Here is a 20,582-nt window from a genome sequence, read left to right as displayed (position 1 = left end):
TAAAAGAAGAAGAAGAAGATGCAATAAATCAGGGAGCAGAGCTTCATTTAAATATAGTGAGTGATGGGAAGATTACTTGAAATAGCTCAAAACCAGACCTATCTCAAAGGGCCAAAGGCGACGGTAAGCATAACAATGCTAGGGTTTTGCAACATCAGACAAACACCTAAATTAAAACCAGGTGACCAAACACTGGCCATCTGGATGTCACCTGGAAAAACCATACAAAAACAGTTTTTTACAAATGAAGATTTCAGGGAGTTCTCTTTTTAAAGACACGTTTTGCTCAAATTACAAGATAACTTTTAACAGTGATTAAGATAGGAACTTTGAGGAGACAGAGAAACATAAAGGCTTCTGTGAAGTCTTGGATAGGACAAGGGTCATAGATGAAATATATTCTTCTTAAACACTTTAGGAAAAGTTTTGTTTCTATCTCTGTAATATTTATGTTTTACTTTTTTCCCCAGGTCTTAGTTTAGGTAATTCCCGATTTACACAGGACGATGTTATGAGAGTTTCTGAGCTGGCTCTTTGGAACCTTGGAATACACTTTCTTATAGAGACAGCCTTGTAAATGGCACTCATATTCCATAGCTAACCATAAAGACTTTCATGGTTTGTTTTCTAAGTGTGGCTGAAAAATAAGCTTGTACGGGTCCGCTCGAGGTCTAGGTTGTGGATTTTGGAGTCCCTTCAATGTAGAATAGAAATTTTGAAGAACCAAGCAAATTTCTTCCCATGTTTCTCAATGTCGAGCTTGTCCTTGACAGACCTCCCCAGAGGGCAAGTGTTTGTTTGTCTTTCTGATAGGCAAAGCACAGTTCTGCCTCTGCTTTCCTTGGGACTCAGCTTGGCGGGGTTAGCGAGGGAGGTGGCTCCCACATTCACAGGCCCATGGAGGAGCCAGTCTAGGCCCCCACATGGCTCCTAGCCCTTCTCTTTACTCTAAAATGTCATAGTTCTAGCAATTACAGAATTCCACTAATTCATTCAAATGTAATATTACAACCCATATATTTTTTTAAATGTTACAGTGTTCTGATAGAGAGATGGGTATTGAAACTATAATAAGACCATTACGATAGAATTCATCCCTTCAAAATTCCAGTGGTCTGATGGAGAAGATCCTTTGGTTGACTTTTAAACCGCATAAGTAAGCGATTTGGGAATAAGAGCTGTTCATATGTAGGAATAAGTTAAGCTGCTGTAATGACTAACAACCCAGGTTTCGGCGACTGTACGGCGGTCTAACACGCATGCTCTGCTCTGTGATATTCTTCCGCACCATGACTTGAGCTCAAGGCTCCTTTTGTATTGTGGCCCCACCATCTCCTGGAGCCTTGGCTTTACTAAGTCCAGCTGGCAGACGGAGAACAGGAGGGTGGAGAAGCCTTGTCTCCGTGTCCACACCGAGCCAGAGGTGACACGCACTCCTGCTCTCTTTCCATTGGTGGTAACTGGTCACATGGGTCCACCTAGATTTCTGGGGACTGGAAAATGTAGCTCCCGGATGCGTGGCAGCTTCTCGGGGGTGACTATGGAAAGGAAAACATAAACTTGCCGTAAAAAAGTTAGCAGTCTCTGCCACAGGTACCATGGCAGTGAAAAGGAGTCAGCTTTCACCTTGCCTGAGAGCTAGAGGCAGGTTCCAGAAGATGGGGCATTGGATCTGCCCTGGAGGATGACAGGCAAATAAATGAGATAAAGGCATTTTTCCAGAGAGTAAATTGCACCAGCAAAAGCAAGTAGAGGAGGTAGATCATGGAGCATTTGAGGAATTGAAAAGAATATAGTGAAAGCCCAGGGACCAGTTAAACGGCATTTTTCATTAGAGTAATGACCCTCCCACATATCCGTGTTAAGAGTTTGACCAAAGAAAGCTAGCTGGACCTAACGCCTCTTGGGAAATTACTCATTTTACTTGCTTTTGCGAATAGTGTTAAAATGATCAAATTTGGTTTTCTGCATCTCTGAATTTGATTCCTGTGATGAGAACTGATGAGAATGCCAAATGACTTCTCATGAAGAGTGGTTGATATTTGGTATTCTGCAGGGTCTTTCTGGGTAAGTGCAACCAGAGCCAATGAATAATAGAAACAGTGTATCTCTGTCAAGTGTAATTATAACACTGAATTATGCTCATCTTGCATTCCGATTCCTGTATACATTAGTTTAAACATCGGAACATGCTGGCACTTCAGACCTGTGAGGATTTTACTTTGAAAAATAGCATGCCCTTATTTTTAGCCACTTTTAAAAGGAAAAAAAATTCGCACCTTGTTCAAAGTTACTTTATGGCACAGTTTGACCACACACTCTCTCTTTTTTGTCTTCTCAGGTATCTTAAAAATAGTAAAGAACTAAGGAGGAATATTTCGGTCCACTTTTAAATTCCCTCTAAATTTCTGTATTTAAATGAAATCCCATTGTTTGCATTTTGATTAATCTCTCTGATTAAACACTTGTTAAAATTATAGAATAGAGTTGCTTAAAATGTCACCAACCTTTGTTAAAGAAGTGGAAATTATCAGATTGTGGCTTTTAAAAATTATACAAATATTGTTGGTTTATTGTTATATGATTTAAAAATCCAGAGAAGCAGAAAGAATAAACCAAAAAAATCAGCTATAATCTCATATTCTGGTATACTTAACAATACTCCTTTGGTGTGCACATTTCTAAACATTTTTCTATGCATTTACATATGATTTTTTACAAAAATAAGATCATATGATGCATACTGTTTAAAACCCACTTGTTTCATGTAATGATACTCTAAAAGCAGATTTTCATGTCAGTTTTTTCTTTTTTTTAAATTCCACAACAGTGATTTCTTTTTTCAACTGAGGACAGAGACTATATCAGAATCTTTACTAAGAGAGCATGTGTAGTTTGGAAAACCATTATATTAACAAAACAAAACAAAAAATGCTATTGCTTTTGTTCTACAATCTGCAGAATGTAATGCAGATTATTGTTGGGGGGGGTGCCTGGGTGGCTCAGTCAGTTAAGCATCCAACTCTTGGTTTGGCTCGGGTCGTGATCTCGTGGTTATGAGATCCAGCCCTCGCCTGGGCTCTGCACTCAGCAGAGAGTCCGCTTAGGATTCTCTCCCTCTGCCCCTCCCCCAACTCGCACACTCGCTCTCTGTCTCTCTGTCTCTGTCTCTGAAATATGTAATTAAATCTTAAAAAAACATTGTTGGTTGGTGGGGCATTTATCTGAGACGTTCAGGAATTTGTTTTATTCCCCACCAGCCTCCCGTATCTGGGCACACCGGCATCTGGAGATGATAATTAGATTATTATGTCAACAAATGGGAGCATGGGTTATAAAAAGATTGGGAAACAGTGTCTCGGTTGCCAAGTGCTTCATTTAACCAATGATCCTTTGTTGTTGCGCTTAACTTTTAAAACATAGATTTGTCTCCCATTCTGATCTACTGGCGTCCTGTTGTGACTTCCCAGACCCATCATCCCACACGATAGCAAACTCCATTCTCTAAGTCTGTTCAGGCCTCGCTCACATACCACAGCATGAAGCAGCAGGGCAGGCCCATGTGAAAACGAGAGACCTTATTTGGGAAGGCCATGCAAGGACATGCCCAGCAGGACAGTGCTCCTGGTGGATGTCCCTGCTCCCAAGCTTGTTCCATACACCTTCCGACACCTTGTTCACCTTATTGAGGGTACGTGTCGTGGGCAGAGGCTGGCCAGCAGCTCAGACCTACCTGCAGCTGTCCTCTCAGTGGAGCTATTCTAGAGAGAAACCATGTTCCATTCGTTCAGCAAATCATGAAAAAAGTAAACGTGGTTGTTCGAACTTTGTATAAACTGGCCCTAATTAAAGGTTCTCACAGGTTTTCCATGTGCAGTCTTTAGGGAGACAAAATATTTACTTATGCAGTATAATCAGGAAAGTTGTGTTTTCAGCTCTTACAATCAGAAATAAGGGGAAAGGAAGCGTACCATATGTTGAATAGCTGTTATTATTTAACCTTATCCGTTTCCAGAGCAGAGCTTGGTTCAAGCAGAAATGCGGTGGCACGGTTGTAAGGGACACCATGAAGTGACTTCATGTCATTTTTCGGAGGTTGGAATATATGACTTCAGGGTGTATTACCCCTTCTACAATATTGATGGAGCATTTATCCTGAGACATTTCAACCTGAGATTCTGAGATCCTGTATTTTTAATATTCAACCCTAAGATTCCTTGTTTCTAATATTCCTACTACATAGAAGATACCGAACAAATTTAATCATCGTAGCTCAAGAAAAAAAAACAAGATAATTTAGGTCAGCTGTGCATCTCTTGCAGAGATTCCAAGGAACTTTCGTGAAAGTTTTCCACACTTTAAGAAAGCTTGTTATATAGACAGTGGTTCTCCTATTCTTTCCTACCTCTCCGCATTCTCACTTCAAGTCTCTGTTAGTCTGTGGCACAGTTTCCCTCTTTCTCCACTCTTTGCCCGATACTGCAAATACACTATAGTTGAGGTGCATCTAGTATTGTCATGGAAAACAGATTAAATCTCTTTTTATATTCTGTGTCCATAGCATGTAGAATGAAGAATCTTTATTTGGCTTTTTTTTTTATTAGAGAGATTTTGTCTGAAATCATGCCAATGCAGCATTGAAAGGGTTTGCTGAATAGGAAACAATTTGCCACAGAAGAGAGAGAGACAAACAGCACCTGTGCTAAGACCTGCAGCCTGGGCTGTAACTCAGTCCATGGCAACCGGAACCAGACATCCCCTTGTCTGTCTGCTTCTGAGAGACGTATTCCCAGATCCCACCAGCAGACCTCTCCCACAGCCTCAGCCTCAACTCCTGGGGTCATGTCGGTGGCTATTCCCCATTATCAGTGTCCACATAGGCAGAGCCATCCACCATGCAGCCATTTAGAAGCCCCAGTTCACTGACTGCATGCTGTCTCCTTGAAGCTCCCATGTGATCCAAGTTTACACCTGTCGGTTGTTTTCCGATTCTAGCTGTTTCCGCACGCGGTCTTTCCCCCTTTGGACCTCACATCCCACAGTCCATTCTCCTTGAACTCTCCGAAGCCGTGCATCTGAATGCACCTGCTCTCTCTGACATCACCCGAAACCAACCCCATAAATTACCCCGGGTCCTCGACCAGAGCACACTTCCTTCAATGAGTGTTTCTCGTTTTGCCACACAATCTGGCTGTGGTCAAGAGAAAAGCTTCTTTGACGTTCCTCTCTATCTCTGGAGACTCCACAGGCATCCAATTTCACAGTTTCTCCAAAGCAGCTTCTGTATTTCCTTTTATCACAAATACCCTATCCCCACAGTCACCATCTGGGACTTTCATCTATTCTTCCAAACTGGGCACTCTCCGCCCAGCACACAAGTCTCCACTGGTTCCAAACACGAGAGTATTTGAAACCTGTCGCTTGCTAAGGACAGGTCCTGTTTCACGCCACATGTCATTATGGAAAGATTTTTGTCGTTTTCTTTTTTCAGTCATATAAGTCCATTAATATTCAAGAACTTATTCTCAGAAGGCAGTTAAATGCATGGAGAAAACTAAAATTAGAAAGGCTTTGCATTTTAAAGACAGCTCTGTTTTTTGCATGGCCAGTGGTAACTCCCTTTTGCTTCCTTTTCTCTGTGGATGGCTTTGTTTGTGAAGGTATTTTTTAACCGTAATAAAAAGCTTAAAGGCCAAGATACATAAAGAGAAATATTTCTCATACTCAAGAGGTTATCAAGATACCAGAGGTTCTAAAATGAGTTCATAACATTGATTCTTAAGCTCCAGGCATTTCCTTGAAGAATTTCCAAACGACTTCAAATAAACTTTCCTTCTCAGTGTTCATTTTCAGATGTGTTTAACACCGAGTTTTAGGGTGTGAATATGCATATTTGGCTCTAAAAATTTCTCTATTCACACACTATGACTATTACAAAGAAAAAAATAGGTTATTTTTTTAATTTCCTGCACAATATGAAAGGCAGTACAGTATGGTTAGAAAAACCAACGCTCTGTGCTTAGTTATAACTGGATGTCAGCATCTCACAGACTCAGTTCCCTTTCTGGGCTGTGAAGGCGAGCGTGGAAGTTAGAATCCATTCTCAGAAGTCCTCCAGCCTTAACGTGACTGGGCTCAATCACGTACTTCGAAACTGAAGTGGGTGTTTGGTTTTCACCCAGAATCCAACTGCAAGCTTAGAAGGACCACAGCCCGTGCGGGGCTGCACACAGCTCTGACGCCCACTGCATGTTCAGGGGGTCATCAAACCCACCCTCGGTCCCACAGCTTCCAGAAGACTCGCGGAACTCGCAGAAGGTTAATGTGCTTTGGGTTACGGTTATCACAGGAAAAGTGGAGAGCTTAGACTCAGACAGGAGAAGGAGCACACAGGGCAGGGACCATGAGAGGGGCCAGATGCTGAGTTTCCAGGTGTGCTCTTCCTACAGTCACAGACACATCACTTCCCCGACATTGACTGTGACAGAACGCGTGGGGGACCGCCAACCAGGGCAGCTCCCCTGAGCCCTGGTGTTCAGAATATCCAGGCTCTGATCCGTAGGAATGGTTGACTGCCCGCATGACTGGCCTCCATCTCCGGCGCCTCTGGGGGGTGAACTGTGTGCACCACACCTCCCCCCGCCACCACACTATTGGTCAGCCCCCACGCTAAATCACATCGTTACACTATCTGGCATGACTCTCAGGCAAACAAAGACCCTCCTAGCAAGCACAACATTTCAGGGGTTTAGATACTTCCTTCCCAAAGCCAGGGGCCGTGTGGGGACCGCTCTCTAAGCAAAGTTAAACTCTTTACAGTTTTGAACATCTTCCTTTTTGATGGCAAGGAAATAACTTTGATTCTTGGGACCTTGCTACTAGAATGGCATTTGGTGATCAAAGCAGACTTCCAGGACGATTTTCATCAGGGACACCTGGCATTGACAAAAAGCAGACTCCAAGGTCCTATCCCAACTTACTGAGTGAGAGACTCTGTGATAGGAGCCTTCGGAATATGCTTCTGACGACACTGCTGAGTTTGTCCTGGATAAGCCTTTGAGCCTCAAATGTCATATATTTGGAAACAACCTTTCGCATAGTTTGTTTCGAGCTGATGTCACTCGTCTATCCTGATCCTAGACTGAGAAGATACACATTCTTTATGCTCTCAGGGAAGGGACTTGTGCAATGTAAGACACCATTCCTTATGTATGCCTGTCTCCTAAATTATGGTTTGCCTCAGGGAAATATGTGGGTTTCCTTGCTCAGAGTATCTATATTAAAATAGTTTGGGCTCCTTGGCAGGAGTGTTTCTATTCATCCATTCATTTATTCACAGATTGTGCCCACTCTGTGGCAGGCATTGTTCTAGGTGCCGAGGAGCTACTGAAAATTAACAAAACAGAAAATGCCTCTGCTTTAGTGAGGCCAGGAGCACATGTTTATTGTGCCAGATGGTGATACAATGCATGCTACCTAGGTCAAAAAAAATCAGGATAAAGGAGAAAAAGCAGCTGAGAGAGGGATTCACTATTTAACATAGAAGGTTTAGGGAAGGGATTTCTAATATGATGACATGTGAGCAGAAGGGTAAAAGAGCAGACACAGAGTTATTTGGGTCAAGGGAACAGTAAGTGCTGAGGCCCTGGGGCAGGAACCGGTTCACAGTGTAGTGGACGAGAAAGCCTTAGGTGATGAGGTTAGAGAAAGACTAAGAGGAGCAGAAGCAGATACAGAGACTACAGGGAGCTCTTTCAAGGCATGTGGCAAGTAAAGAGAGTAAAGAAATAGAAATAAGGTCAAGAGAAGTGTTTTGTAGTGGTGGTGGCCGCTAAGATGTTCGTGCGGGAGTGACCCAGTAGAGCGCAAACGATCGTTGTTGTAGAAGAGAGGAGAAGCTTGCTGGCCTGATGTCCTCGAGGAGGGAAGGAGGGATGGCGAGCATCCAGGCAAAAGATGGAACACGTGGCCCTAGATAAGAGCAGAGAGAGTCCCTCTACGTCTTCCTTCTTTTCCTCCTCTCTCTGATTCTCGCAGGTACCTTAAGTGCCATCTACCTGCCCCTTCTCATGACCCTCTCATGTTGCATAAATCCTTTGGTCTCCTGATGTCCACCTAGCCCTTCCTTCCTAAAAAAAAAAGAAGAAGAAGAAAATATACCCGTAACATTCTCCACTGTAGAATGAGGCCAAAATATCTGGACTGCCTGTATACCGGTTTCATTGTATGGGTCAGACGAGATTTTGTGCAGTAACCTTATCAATCCTTAAGCTTCATTTTAAGATGGAAGAAACAAATCATTGTCAAAACTGCAGCAGCGCTAGCCAGTCTTCTCAGCAAGCTCACTGTGTATACCGGGCCTTGTCTTGTCCCTTTTCCTGTTCCGTTTTGAATGACCTAATGTCTAAATGTTACCTCACCTTCTGAGAGAACTCAGAACCCAAAAGTCTGTTATTCTAGCCAGTTGTTTAATTTGTCACTTCAGTACATGAAGCCTGGCGGTGATTTGTTGAAGAAAACGGGTTGAGTTAGAATGAGAGGCAAATAGCGCCATCTGCTGGAGCTGGAAAGGGGCGGGACCGAGAGCTGTGCGTGGTTCTGCCCCATCATTGTTTGCAGTCCCTCGGATGGAGTCATGAACCAGACTGATTCCAAGGGCATTTCCGCCATCTATCCTCTTTCCTGATGCCGGTGTGCCACCCTGTGCATTTCTCTTTTCATGTAATCTCTTTTCACCCTGTAAGGATTCAGTATCTAAAATTACCAGTAAGACTAGCTATATTTCATTTCCTTAGTTCTGTTAGAATCTCTTGCAAATTAGATCACAGAATGTTGCCATGCGAAGGGATCTTTGAGATTGTCTAGTTCAGTGTTTTCAAACACATTTTGGACACAGAAAGTCTTGGAAAACTGTAAGTGTAATCCTCATTTCAGACACCAGTAAATTGAGACCCAAAAGGTGAAAAGGCAAAGCTGCGACCAGAGGTCGCATCTACTGATTCCCAAACCGTTCCCTGTAACAGTGAACATGCTTTCAGCTGTAGTAAAAATGGCTCAAACAATAGTGGATGTCTCACACAAAAAGTGTTGAGTGGCTCTGGGAATAATTTAAGGGCTGAACATCACCACCAAAGACCCAGGTTTATCCCGTTGCCCTCCCTGTTCTCCTCAGCATGTCTGATTCTAAGATGGTCCCAGCAACATTAGGAACCATAACCGCCACCCAAGATCAAGGGATATAAAGGGGCTGACTGTCTCTTCTCTTCTGAGCTAAGACATTTATCCCAAAAGAACCCCAAAGACTCTCCTCATATCCTGTTAGCCAGGAGGGAATGATATGTCCCATCCTAAGTGGGTTACTGGTAAGGAGGGTGAGATTGCCATATTTGACTTAGACAAATCCAGGTTCATGTTCTGGGTCTGGGGTAGGGCCATCCATACCTGAAGCGTACGATTCTATGGGAGTACAGAGATTCCTGGACAAAACTGGAAAGAGAGTTGTGGCTATTTATTCGAGGAACATTCCCCATGGGTCTCCCTAATTTCTGCTTGTCTTCTGAGCAAGAGGCATCAGTAGCTTTGTTCAGACCTTTCTAAGGATGTGAGGACAGCACACAGTCTTGGAAGAGAGAGGTAGATTTCTTTCCTGACCAGGATAATGAAACTAATGTCTCTCCTCAGGGCAAAAATTGAGCTGGTTTGCTAGCCGCCCGTTTAAAAGAGTGGGGTTTCTTAGGTTCAGGTTCCTGGGCAGTGACACAGATTCCCTGCGCATGCAACAGCTGTCTGGGCTGCTCCACACGGCCCCCCAGTGGAACTTGGGGGACAAGAGAAATCAATGTGGACAAGAAGCCCATGCTGCCTGCTATGCTGTGAATAATAATGTCTTCTGTCTCTGACCCAGGAGGCTTCTGTCTTCTGCCAGCACCCATGAAACCATGGGAGACTACGTTGTTAGTTTATCAGTCGGTTAAAATCCCTGACACTTCCTAGTTCTTGACACTAATAGAAAGACAACTGTCCATGTGGCAAGTCTTCTTTCCAGGGAGCCACACTCGATATATCCCATTCCATTCTCAAATACTTATTTCTGGAAATAAGGTTACTTTCAGTATGTAAGAAATTCCTGTCTTACTGGCAGAAACAGGGCAACTCCGTAGCCTCCAACTAGAGACACACATTAAGTCAGGACAGTGTCATTGGCACTTGTGTCTTTGATGCTGCCTCCCTTTTATTCGCTCCCTGACTCTCTCAGTAATTATCTCTTTTAAAATGTCAGCTCCTCTCACCCAGAAGAGCAGGAGCAATCAGCCACAAACTGAACTTTAGAAGCTTTTAAAACACTTGCCGTTTGACTGGGAAATGGAGTCTCAAAGGCATCCCTTAGCAAAGTCAGGGGAGCTGACATCGAATGACGGGGGAAAAAAAGGAGCCCTTTTCTCTGCAGTCATGCGGGGCCTGCAGCCCCTTCCCCAGGAAGCAAGAGAAGGGATGTATGGAAATGGTGACTATTTCTACACCAGAACTTGAGTAGAGGCCCTTTAGGGAGGAATCTGCACTCAGAGGCCTTGGACCTTGAGCGCCTCTTACTGCGCCCAGCTGGTGAGGGGACTGAGCCACAGCAGGATCCTGGCGACATCTTTTCCTGCTCTGGAGGGAAGTGTTGATGTTAAGAAGACCATGGTCCAGAGGAAGAAACACGGGCTCTAGTGTACAAGCAGAGAAAAAAGTATGGACATTTCCTAGTTAACTGTTGGTACTCAGAGTTTCTCCAAATGGTGACAATTTAAAGACCTGGACAAAAATTCATCATAGCAGGAAGAGAGGAGGAGAGGAAATTAGAGCAGCATTTACCCCTCCAAGTCAAACCTGAGGGTTAAACTCAATTTACCCCCAAATTCTATTTCCCTGATGGTTGTTGATGCCTTTAAAATGAAACAATCTTTCCTACTTAGCTCAGGAACCCTCATGCTCTTGCTCTTCTGACAACTTACATTTAAAAATGCATCTGCTAAAACATAGCACTACAAGAACAAAACGGATTCAATCTTAACACTGGAGGCTACTTTCCCTCACTGACTCTGCCAGAAATACAGGGAAAGATCATTCAGTCCGGGAGTCATAGGATCGTCGACCTGCATCCGGGTATTTCCATAGAAACCTTCATGAAGGTCACTGGCCTCCAGTGAGTCACAGTGACCCCTGGAGGCATGAGCCCCTAAGATAGAGGAGATACTTGGCCAGAGTACATGTAGGTTCACCACAGGTGTTAAAATTAAAGTTCTCTTTCTAATGACATAAAGGATCAAAATTCCTTGGTACAATTAGGTTGATTAAATTGAGCTCTGCGTCTAAAATCCCTGTAGCTTAATAAAGTTAATGCAGCTTTCAGAGGAGCCTGACCCAGAGGCAGGGAACAGTCTAGGTCCTGAGAGAATCCGGCCCACTGCGGTTTTTAAATTAGAAGTTTGATTGCTTGCGACACCATCTCAAAACGGTACCAGCCCAAAGAAGCTGAATTTTCCATTAGCCTGGGAAAAAAATGACAGATATTTAATTAAACTGCTTAGAGATTTCGCAGAAGCCTTAGTGGATAGATAAAGGGGCAGAATCTCTTTATAAGCAAAGTTAGGAAATCCACTCGCGTGCCATGTCTTTAATGTCAAAAAGAACTCACCAAGCCGAGGGAGCTGGGAACCTGGGTGCCGCTTTCCCACTCAGCTGCCTCTCCTGCCAATAGCAAGAAAAATACACATTCAAAAAGGATGTTTATAAAGTGTTAGGTGGTCACTGAGGAAATTAAAACCTAAATTGTGAAGTAGGAAAGCTACTTACAACCAAAGCTGCCAAAGCAAACCACCCTAATCCATTTTTCTCTTGTTGAAAGGTGATTTATTACGGACTTTGAGCAGATCAATGAAAAAAGAATGATTTGTGGTCCGTGCTGGAGGGTAGGTTATGAGAAGGATCTGGCCTTGCAGAAAGGGAATGACCGAGCCACACAGCAAATGGTTCAGAAAAGGGATTGCTCTGCAGGAATCTTGAGCTCCCTTGTGGATAGCCACAGTGGCCCAAAAAAGATGCAGGTCACCTTCATTGCCTCAACGCTCACAGCCCCCTAGCTTTCAACAGGAACCACAAGGACTACATCAATGAAATAGTTTCATAAGCTCTCCCAAAGCAGTAGCTCTCAACTCTAGCTATATATTAATATTTTCCAAGGAGCTTTTTAAAATACCAGTGTTCTATGCCAGACCAACTGAGCCAGAATCCCTGCAGAAGGAGCTGGACACGGGTGTTCCAGAAAGTTCTCCAGGAGCAGGTCACTGCTCTAGGAGCTGCTGAAGAGTTACATCGTGTAACTCATCGTAATCACCAGATCTAGGGCTCAGAAGCCTGACAAGCCTGGGGTTAGGTCCTGGCTCCACTGCTCACTAAACGTAAGACACTCTGCACGTGCCTAACTTCCCCAGGTCTGGGTTTGCTTATCTGGAAAGAGTCAATAATGGTTACCTCTCGACAAGCTTCTAAAGATTGAGTAAGAAAATAAATGTATTCCTGGTCCCTAATCCACATCTATTTCCCTCCCCTCGGAGGAAATATGGTTAAAGCGGAATGATGTTTTATCCTTCCTCGAATGATTTTGCCATGAACTTCTGTAGCAAATGATGGGCTTAGATTATTTCTCTCCCGGCTTTGTTTTTCCTCTAGAAAGCACTGCTGTTTGGTATCTGGGAGGAAAATACTCATGGGCCTCTCATGCTTTCTGCTCCTCCAGCTGCCACCGAAGTGTCCTTTTCGTTTGATGTCGGAAATGGGCCGGTGGAGATTGTGGTGAGGTCGCCCTCCCCTCTCAATGATGACCAGTGGCACCGGGTCACCGCGGAGAGGAATGTCAAGCAAGCGAGTTTACAGGTGGATCGGCTGCCACAGCAGATCCGCAAGGCACCCACGGAAGGTCACACCCGCCTGGAGCTCTACAGCCAGCTCTTCGTTGGTGAGTAATAGGAAGAAAGCCCTTTGTGACTTCCCTCTGTTGTTGCTGTTGTTGTTGTTGTTGTTGTTTTAAGATTTTATTTATTTATTTAGAGAGAGCGCTCACGTGTGCATGAGTGGGGGAGGGGCAGAGGGGGCGAGAATCTCCAGCAGACTTCCTGCTGAGCGTGGAGCCCAATGTGGGGATGTGGGGCTCGATCCCACGACCCTGAGACCATGACCTGAGCCAAAACCAAGCGGCGATGCTTAACCGACTGAGCCACCCAGGCGCCCCGTCCCCCCCACCATTGGTTTTAATAACCTTGACAATGGAAAAAATAAAAGTCTCTGAAATGTTTTGATAGAGATCCTTCCAAAAGTAAGAGTCTAGGCTTCGTGTAGTCTCCATCATGGCAGAATGGAACGAGGAAGATGACTTAGGAAACCTAAATCTGGCTCCGCTCTCCTGTCTCCAAAATCAGAGGGGAGGCTGGGGTATCGCTGAGTTCTCTGACCTGTACAGTGTTAGGTCTGTGGTTTTAAAACTGCATAAAATTCTTTGATAATTTAGGACACTTATAACTGTGAAGAAGGAAGGGAGGAAGGGAGGGAAGGAAGGAGAAAGAGAAGGAAATGAGCTCCCTGGGTTCAGGTTTACTTCAAATGATAAGGAGAAATCTGTTATTCCTTTCTCTGCTTATCCTCAAGGTTCTAGGCAGAGAAAGGTGTGAACTCCTCCCTGCTTTACATGAGAAAGAGATCAACACTGAGAAATTTAAACAGAGCAAAAAGTTAAGCATCCTTTGCAAGAAGTCGATCTAGCCTCACAGTTTGGTCTTTGCTTTTGACATATTTCAGCTGAAGCTAATGTTATTTCAAATCAATACCTGTTTCCATGATGAAATATTAAATTTTGTTTACTAGAACACTGATGTTTTAGGAAATTAGCCATTTTTCCTCTGTTGAATGACAAGAGAGCAAGTCTGAAGGACTTTCCGGCTATGTGCCACTTTAGACCCCCTCTCTGAGTTTCTGGGGGTTAATTGATCAAGTCAGTCAACTGTGGCCGTCCCAGACCAAGCAAAACCAGACGTGACCTGGTTGCTGTTCATAGTCCTACCACCTATCACCCCACGCTAGAGCCTCACTGAGGATCAGATAATTTTAACCAGGGCCAGAGCCCCACGGTGTGTTACATAATTGTGTTGGAATGCTTTAAGAACATTAGAAAGTCACACACACACACACAAAAAAAAAAAACGGTAAAATTGCATGTCAACTCCTTCGGTGCAATGTGGGCAACTACAAACGTTTTAACTTAGTTAGCTTTGGAAGTAAGACTTGTTAACAAGCCATGTCATCAGGGGCCGTGAAAGAGTCATCAATTCTGAAATAAAATGCTCCTCGACCCCAACTAGAACCCAGCCCCTTCCAAATCCTGTCTTCACGTTGTAGTTCTCAAAATTACGCATTACTTTTAAAATTCTTTTTTATTAAATAAATGTCAGATCCGCTGATTCCTGCTGAATATTGTGAGCAGATTTCACTTTATCGGTCCATCTCGTCCAGATTACCTAGGACAAGTTTTGTTTTCCTCAGCGCTGTCCATCTCAAGCATGCTGGTTAAATTCTACCTGGTTTTCATCATAACAGGTGACCCTAACTGACCTGAGTTTCTTATTTTTCTGAGCTTGTCCCTGGGTATAGAGGTCCAACTTTCTTTCTCTTCCTTTCTTTCCACAGACTATAGTTGTCTCCAGAAACTTTGGAGACCAAATAAAGTTGTAAATGGAAAGAGATAGGGGGAACATTTATTATGGTCTTAGAATTCTGATTTGTTTAAACAAGAACAGCTTATAGGAAGGGAGCAGCAGAGGGCTGAGACCAGAAATCAACAGAACAATTAAATTTGAGAGACAGGCAGAAAAAATAGCATCTCAGGAAGAAGACTGAAGGGGAACGGAGGGAATGATCACAGAAAAATCTAGGAGAGGGTGTCACCGGAGGAGAGAGTTCCATGAAATTCGCTGTATTTATTATTGTCAAGTAATATCAAGTGCCGTGTGTAAAATCAGGCTTTAAAAAAATGTTCTTTGAATTTAACAATTATGAAACCACTGGTGACCTGGGAAAGAAGCTTCAGAACAAACAGGAGGCTGTCACGATGAGTCAGCAGCTGCTTTTCAGTTGATGAAAACAAGGAGGTCCATGTCCCAGTTTCTACTTTCCTGTCATCTCAGAGGTGGGCCTGATGCGCATTTCCCAGACACACGCTATTGTGCACCGGAATGCAACAACAGTGTTCTGCAAGAGATGTCCTCCCCAGGGGAGGTGCAGAGGGGGGGTTGGTTCCAGAAAGAAAATCAGTTCAGCAGCTGTGAAATCCTGGAGCCAGCTATCCCAAGACTGTTCTGACTTCCGCTCTCATAAGAAACTCTGTCCTGACCAAGTGCCCCCGCTTTCCCTCTTGAGTCTCCTATTTCATCTGTCTAATGAAGGAATTAGGTTTGTTGGTGTCCAGAATTTCCTCCAACTTCAGCCATTTGTGATCACGTGTTTAGAGGTGGGTCAAACCTGAAGGTCATCCTTCCCGCAGTGTCGTGCAGTTAACATGGGCTTTGAGTCCCATCTCTGCCACTAACCTGCTGAGGGACCACTGGCACGTTATTACTCAATATCGCTGTGTTAAATAGGGATACAGTTCCCACGTCTCACGGTGGACTGGATCCGTGCAGGAGAAGCGCTCTGGAGAATGCCTGGCATGAAGCCAGACTCATGAAGTATGAGTTACTTCTTTATCTTTGCTTTTACCTTTACTTTGTTAGCTCTTCCTCCACGTAACACCCAGCGCCCCCTACAGAACCTACTCCCAGCCGGCTCATTTCTTCGTTCCCAAAGCACTGACCTGATCTGTGATCACTTTAAGCCACACACCCTGAAGGCAAGTTCCCCTGCAGAAATGCCCCCCGACATCCAAAACCAGACTGCAGCTACTGTGCTTTTTACCTGCCACAGGGCCCCAGAGCCGGAGCAGCAAGCAGGGGCCCAGGAATGTTCTCAGCCGGCCAAGAAGCCAGCAAGTGGCCGTGTGAAAACATCACCCGGACGCTGGTGTCACAGCTGAGATTCATGGCGGAGAGCTCCTTCTCTGTTCTAGAAAGGAGAGGCTTTGACTCATCCTACAGCTGAAACAGACTGGAAGTCCTTCTTGGCTTTGCACACAGAGTAGGCTCTAAGGGAAGGCCAGGCTTGTGCCTCCTTTCTCAAAGTAACTGAAGAAACAGTGAGAACAGTCCCCCTCGCTCTACATCTAGAATATAATTAAAAGCTGTCATCGAAAGAGGATTAAGGCACAGGTGTTTAGGCAGTAATTCGCATTACTGTGAGAATTATTATTAAGGCTATGATTCTGCTTTAGTCAAAAAGTAACAAACTTAAACATGAAAAGTGACGTGGGAAGAAAGAAGCAGTTGCTGATATTTGTCTGCGAAACGCAGGAAATTTTCTCATGTTTTTGAGCCAGCATGAGCAACTAGCACATGACGAGCTTCTGGGATGGCCCAGCAGAGACACTTAAACCACATGGTGATCTGTAGCTTCGACCAGCCCAGGTGCTCAGACCTCCATCCTCCGTGGCAGCCAAAGGGCTGTATTTTTCTTAGGAGGCGGAGAATAGCAAACATGCTCAAGGTCATTATCTAGGCATGAGCAGTGCCAGGCTGGACTGAGCCAGAGTCCTCTTTGGCACAGAGACATCCGGGGAGCTGAGAGCCGTGGCAGCTGCTGCGGCAGTGTCAGGGCTAGGAGGGGGCAGGGTGGCCGCCGGGCCGGCAGCCTGCGGCCTGCAGCCAGCCCAGGGCATGGTCAGGGAGCTGGCGAGGATAAGCCACCGCGGAGAGCCAGGCAGGCTATTCAAGGCAGGTGGCTGGTGGAGGAGTGGGTTTGCAGCAAGCCAGACACCGGCCAGAGCATGAAACTGCTTGGCAGTTGTGTAAGGAGGAGGTCAGAGTTTGGGAGAGCAGGAGGCTGCTTCGGAAGATTCGGGAAGATTCAGTCTCAGAAGTGGCTCCTTGAGAACCCTAACTAATGACAAATGTCCAGGCTCAACTCACGAGACTCTGACCTCTTCTGAAATCTCTCTGGAGGTTAAAGATGTAGCCCAAAAGGAGCTAAAAACCCTTACTCGTTCCTTCAGGATCTTCTGTGCTCTGCAGCCTGCCTGCCTGGCTGGTGACACAAGAAGCAGGAGCACTGTCCTGAGGACTCAGCAAACGGGAGCAGCGGAGCCTGCAGCCTCCTCTTCGTCCAGCACTTTGTCAGAAGACACCTCCTGAGCTGCCGCTTGAGTTCATGGACGAGTCGAGGTTTCTAAAATGGATTTAGAAGTGAATGAGGACAGAGCACGATGACCACTGTCTGAGCTACGCTTCGCTGGTGGCCCCGTAAAACAGCCCAACTTCCCCAAGCTCCATGATATAACTTGTTCGGTCAGCTGTTCCTCACCCCCTCTGTATTCCAGAATCGTGAGTGCACCATTCCAGTGCCATCTGAAACGCAGTGTCATTGGGAGAGCAAAGCGAAAATCAGCATTTGTGGTCTGCGAGGGAGAAAACTGGAATTCCAGGCAGAAAGTACCCCCGAATCTGTGTATGAATAGAATGGTTCTTTTTAGTATCCAAAAAGTTTAGAATAAAAAATATATGGTCCAAATAGCAGGAGTTAAAACAGAGAAAATATGTTGCTTGTTCCCGTTTCCTGCAAGCCAAGCCTGCCTCGGTAGCATCGACGTGAGTGCTGGCTGAGCGTCCTGGGCCACACTTCACGGTCAAGTGCGCCACACGCTTTATTCACCTCTTGTAAAGTAAATACTGTTACTAGTTTCTGCCTTATTGTCACAGGGAAGAAACTAAAGCTAAAGCTGAAGGTCAGTTAACAGCCCGAAGTTGTGCAGCTGGTAAGAGACAGAGCCAGGGCTGGATCCCTCCCAGCCTGATTCCAGAGACCCAGCTCCGAACAGTTCATCTTGTCAAAGCAAAAATGACACCCACCTTAAACAGGCAAGGAAGATGTCACTCGAGGTTACCGCAAAGGGGAGACAGGACAAAGCTCGGTTGGAGCTCAACTGCACTGGAACAGTGGAAGACGGGTGTTTTTTGTGTGTTGTTTTTTAACTGTGGTGAAATACATAGGGCGTGTTTTTCAGAGCTAGGGTAGGAGACACCATAGGCCATCTGTGTTTGCTAACAACTGTACCCAAAGAAAAAGTACACTGTCTCATATCTTCATGGCAGGAGGTCGTTTTACAGCTTGGAGTGAGGGGCCCACACTCCCTCAGAAACTGAGAGATGAAGAGAGAGGTAATGCTCTCTTGGCGTTTACATTTCAATGAGATGACTCCTGGGTTCCCAGAAAGACCTTCCTGCGTTGTAAAAGTGGCTAAAAGACTCTTGTGAAAAGATTTACATCTCAAAGGGGAAGACAAAGAATTTACAATTACCCGTCTTCTTAAGTAAATGTTTTAAGAAGAGGGAAGTCAAAAGTCCAGGGTCAGCAAGAAACCTGTCCTGTGTTGAGTCAAGCTGAGGGGAACGTTGCGGCCGTCTTCCTCAGTCTATGCCCCGTTCTCATCTGGGGTGATGATGGCGCCCACCAGGTATCTGGAAAAGTGTGGCGGCTCTGGAGTTGCTACGTCCAGAGACAGGCTGCAGGCAGAATTCCCGCGGTGCACAGGGGGATGCATCCCAGCAAAGACTTGTGCGTGCGCCCCAGATGGCAGCAGGGCGCCCGTGAGGAAACACTGCTCTCCGTTACGGAGTCTAGAGTAGGAGACTAGGAGGTCAGGCCCAGCCTGAGTTGGCCCTGGCAAGTATTCTGCGCGTTACCAAGTCAAAATGCAAAAGATCAAGGCCGGCAGAAGACCACAGGCAGACACAGACACGAAGCTTTCGGATTAAGAAGACGAACAGACGCAGTCTTGGTGGGGAATGAGCCGCCCTAACCTGAGCGTCTTCGTGATACAAAAATTAGCTGTTTTTTCTTTTTTACTTACTTTGGTAAACCCTTTGCAAGGGTTGTCAAAGGCAATACAGATCTCTCTAGAACCCACGGATGTCTAGAAAACATCCAGAATTCTGATCTTCTGTCCGTGATCTGCCAGTGTACTGATCCCAAGTCCATCTCTCCGATGCAAAGCAAAGCCAACCAGAGGCATCAAGTTGGCCGCAAGGAAAGAGTTTCTTCAAGAGGCAGCCAAATGAGGAGATATGAGGAGACAAGCCTCAAATCCAGCTCCAAAAGGGGAGGCAACACATTTTTATAATCGGAGGGGTTGAGATTACCACACATTGAGGGAAAGGGCAGGGCAATTTAGGACTATTCATGAGGAAAGACAGGGCATGTGCACTGAGCGACATACATGTAACATGCATCCCATGTTCAGCATGGGGTGGAGACTTAACATCAGAATGAGGCAAAATTCAGCCCCTGGCTCTGTTGCCTGGTGAACTGGGGAGACCCCAAGCCCTGAGGTCTTGCCCAAGCCTGTCCCAAAGATGTCGCCAAAGACTCGTGGTCTTGTCACGAGAAAGAATTCAAGGACACCCAACACAGTGGACCAGCGACACAAGTGGGAAAATTTAATGAAGTGAAAGTACGCTACCAAGATGTAAGCACGTGTGAGCTCCAAGGAGCGAGCTGGGTGCCCTGGGTTTCTGTCTTTTATTGACATTAGTTAACTAGGGAGTGGAATATTCATTCCTTGGGGCGGGGATTTCTTGGAAGCAATTTTGTGCCTTTTCTTCCTGATTTGGTCAGGGGTTTCTGGTCATGGCACCCACCATCTTCGACCTGCCTGGTTTGATCCAGCTTCTTGTGGAGGTGCTGCCAGGACAGGCCTCTGACTTCCCCCACGGCTGGCCTCCAGGTGTCCTGTTAGAACCTAAGTAATCCCAACTCTAACAACGTCAGGAGGTTATCTCAGGACAAAGAGAAGGAGCTATGGGCATGCTGGAATAGCCAGTATAAACGAGATGGGGTCTTAGGCTCATTATCTCAAGTAAGGAAAGCAGGGCTTTGGCTGACCTTGAGTCTAGGGTTTCAACTTCATTAAACCTACGGGGCACGGTTTCACCAGCAGCACTCACCCACCATCCTTCATGAGATACTTTCTTCTTTTGGATTCCATGGCAGTGTACTCACCCGCTTTTCCTCCCACCTTTTGCTTGCCGTGACTTAGTCTTTCCTGTGAGTTCTCTTCCTCTCCGTGACCACTAGATGTTGAAGCGTCGTAGAACCTTCCTCTCTTCTCCATCCATCCATTTCCCCAGGTGATCTTATCCAGTCCAGTGGCATCCAATACTATCTATGGACCAATGACTCTTAAATCGAAATCTCCAAGCTTCACTTCTCTCAGGAATTCTGCATCCATTTATCCAACTGTCTACTTAGCATCTCAGCTTGGATGTCTAATGGGCATCTCAGAGAAAACATGGCAGGTTCTTGATGCCTACCCCAAACCTGTTCTTCCACCAACCTTCCCAACTCAGGAAATGACATCACCACCTACCCATTTTTGCTTGAGCCCAAAATTTGAAATTACCCTCGATTCT

General features: G+C 45.3%; 1 protein-coding gene across 1 annotated transcript in view; it reads left to right on the top strand.

Moving 5' to 3' along the window:
- The window catches only part of CNTNAP2 (contactin associated protein 2), a 1,324,851-nt gene that overhangs the window by 1,100,965 nt on the left and 203,304 nt on the right, over positions 1-20,582 (top strand). The window contains exon 17 of the mRNA XM_008697394.2: positions 12,779-12,997. Coding sequence (XP_008695616.2) covers positions 12,779-12,997 — 219 coding nt within the window. The remainder of the gene's footprint in view (positions 1-12,778; positions 12,998-20,582) is intronic.

The sequence above is a fragment of the Ursus maritimus genome, unplaced genomic scaffold (genome assembly GCF_017311325.1).
Source record: "Ursus maritimus isolate PB19 unplaced genomic scaffold, ASM1731132v1 scaffold_3, whole genome shotgun sequence".
Taxonomy (NCBI): Eukaryota; Metazoa; Chordata; class Mammalia; order Carnivora; family Ursidae; genus Ursus; species Ursus maritimus.
This window is presented reverse-complemented; position numbering and strand designations above follow the sequence as displayed.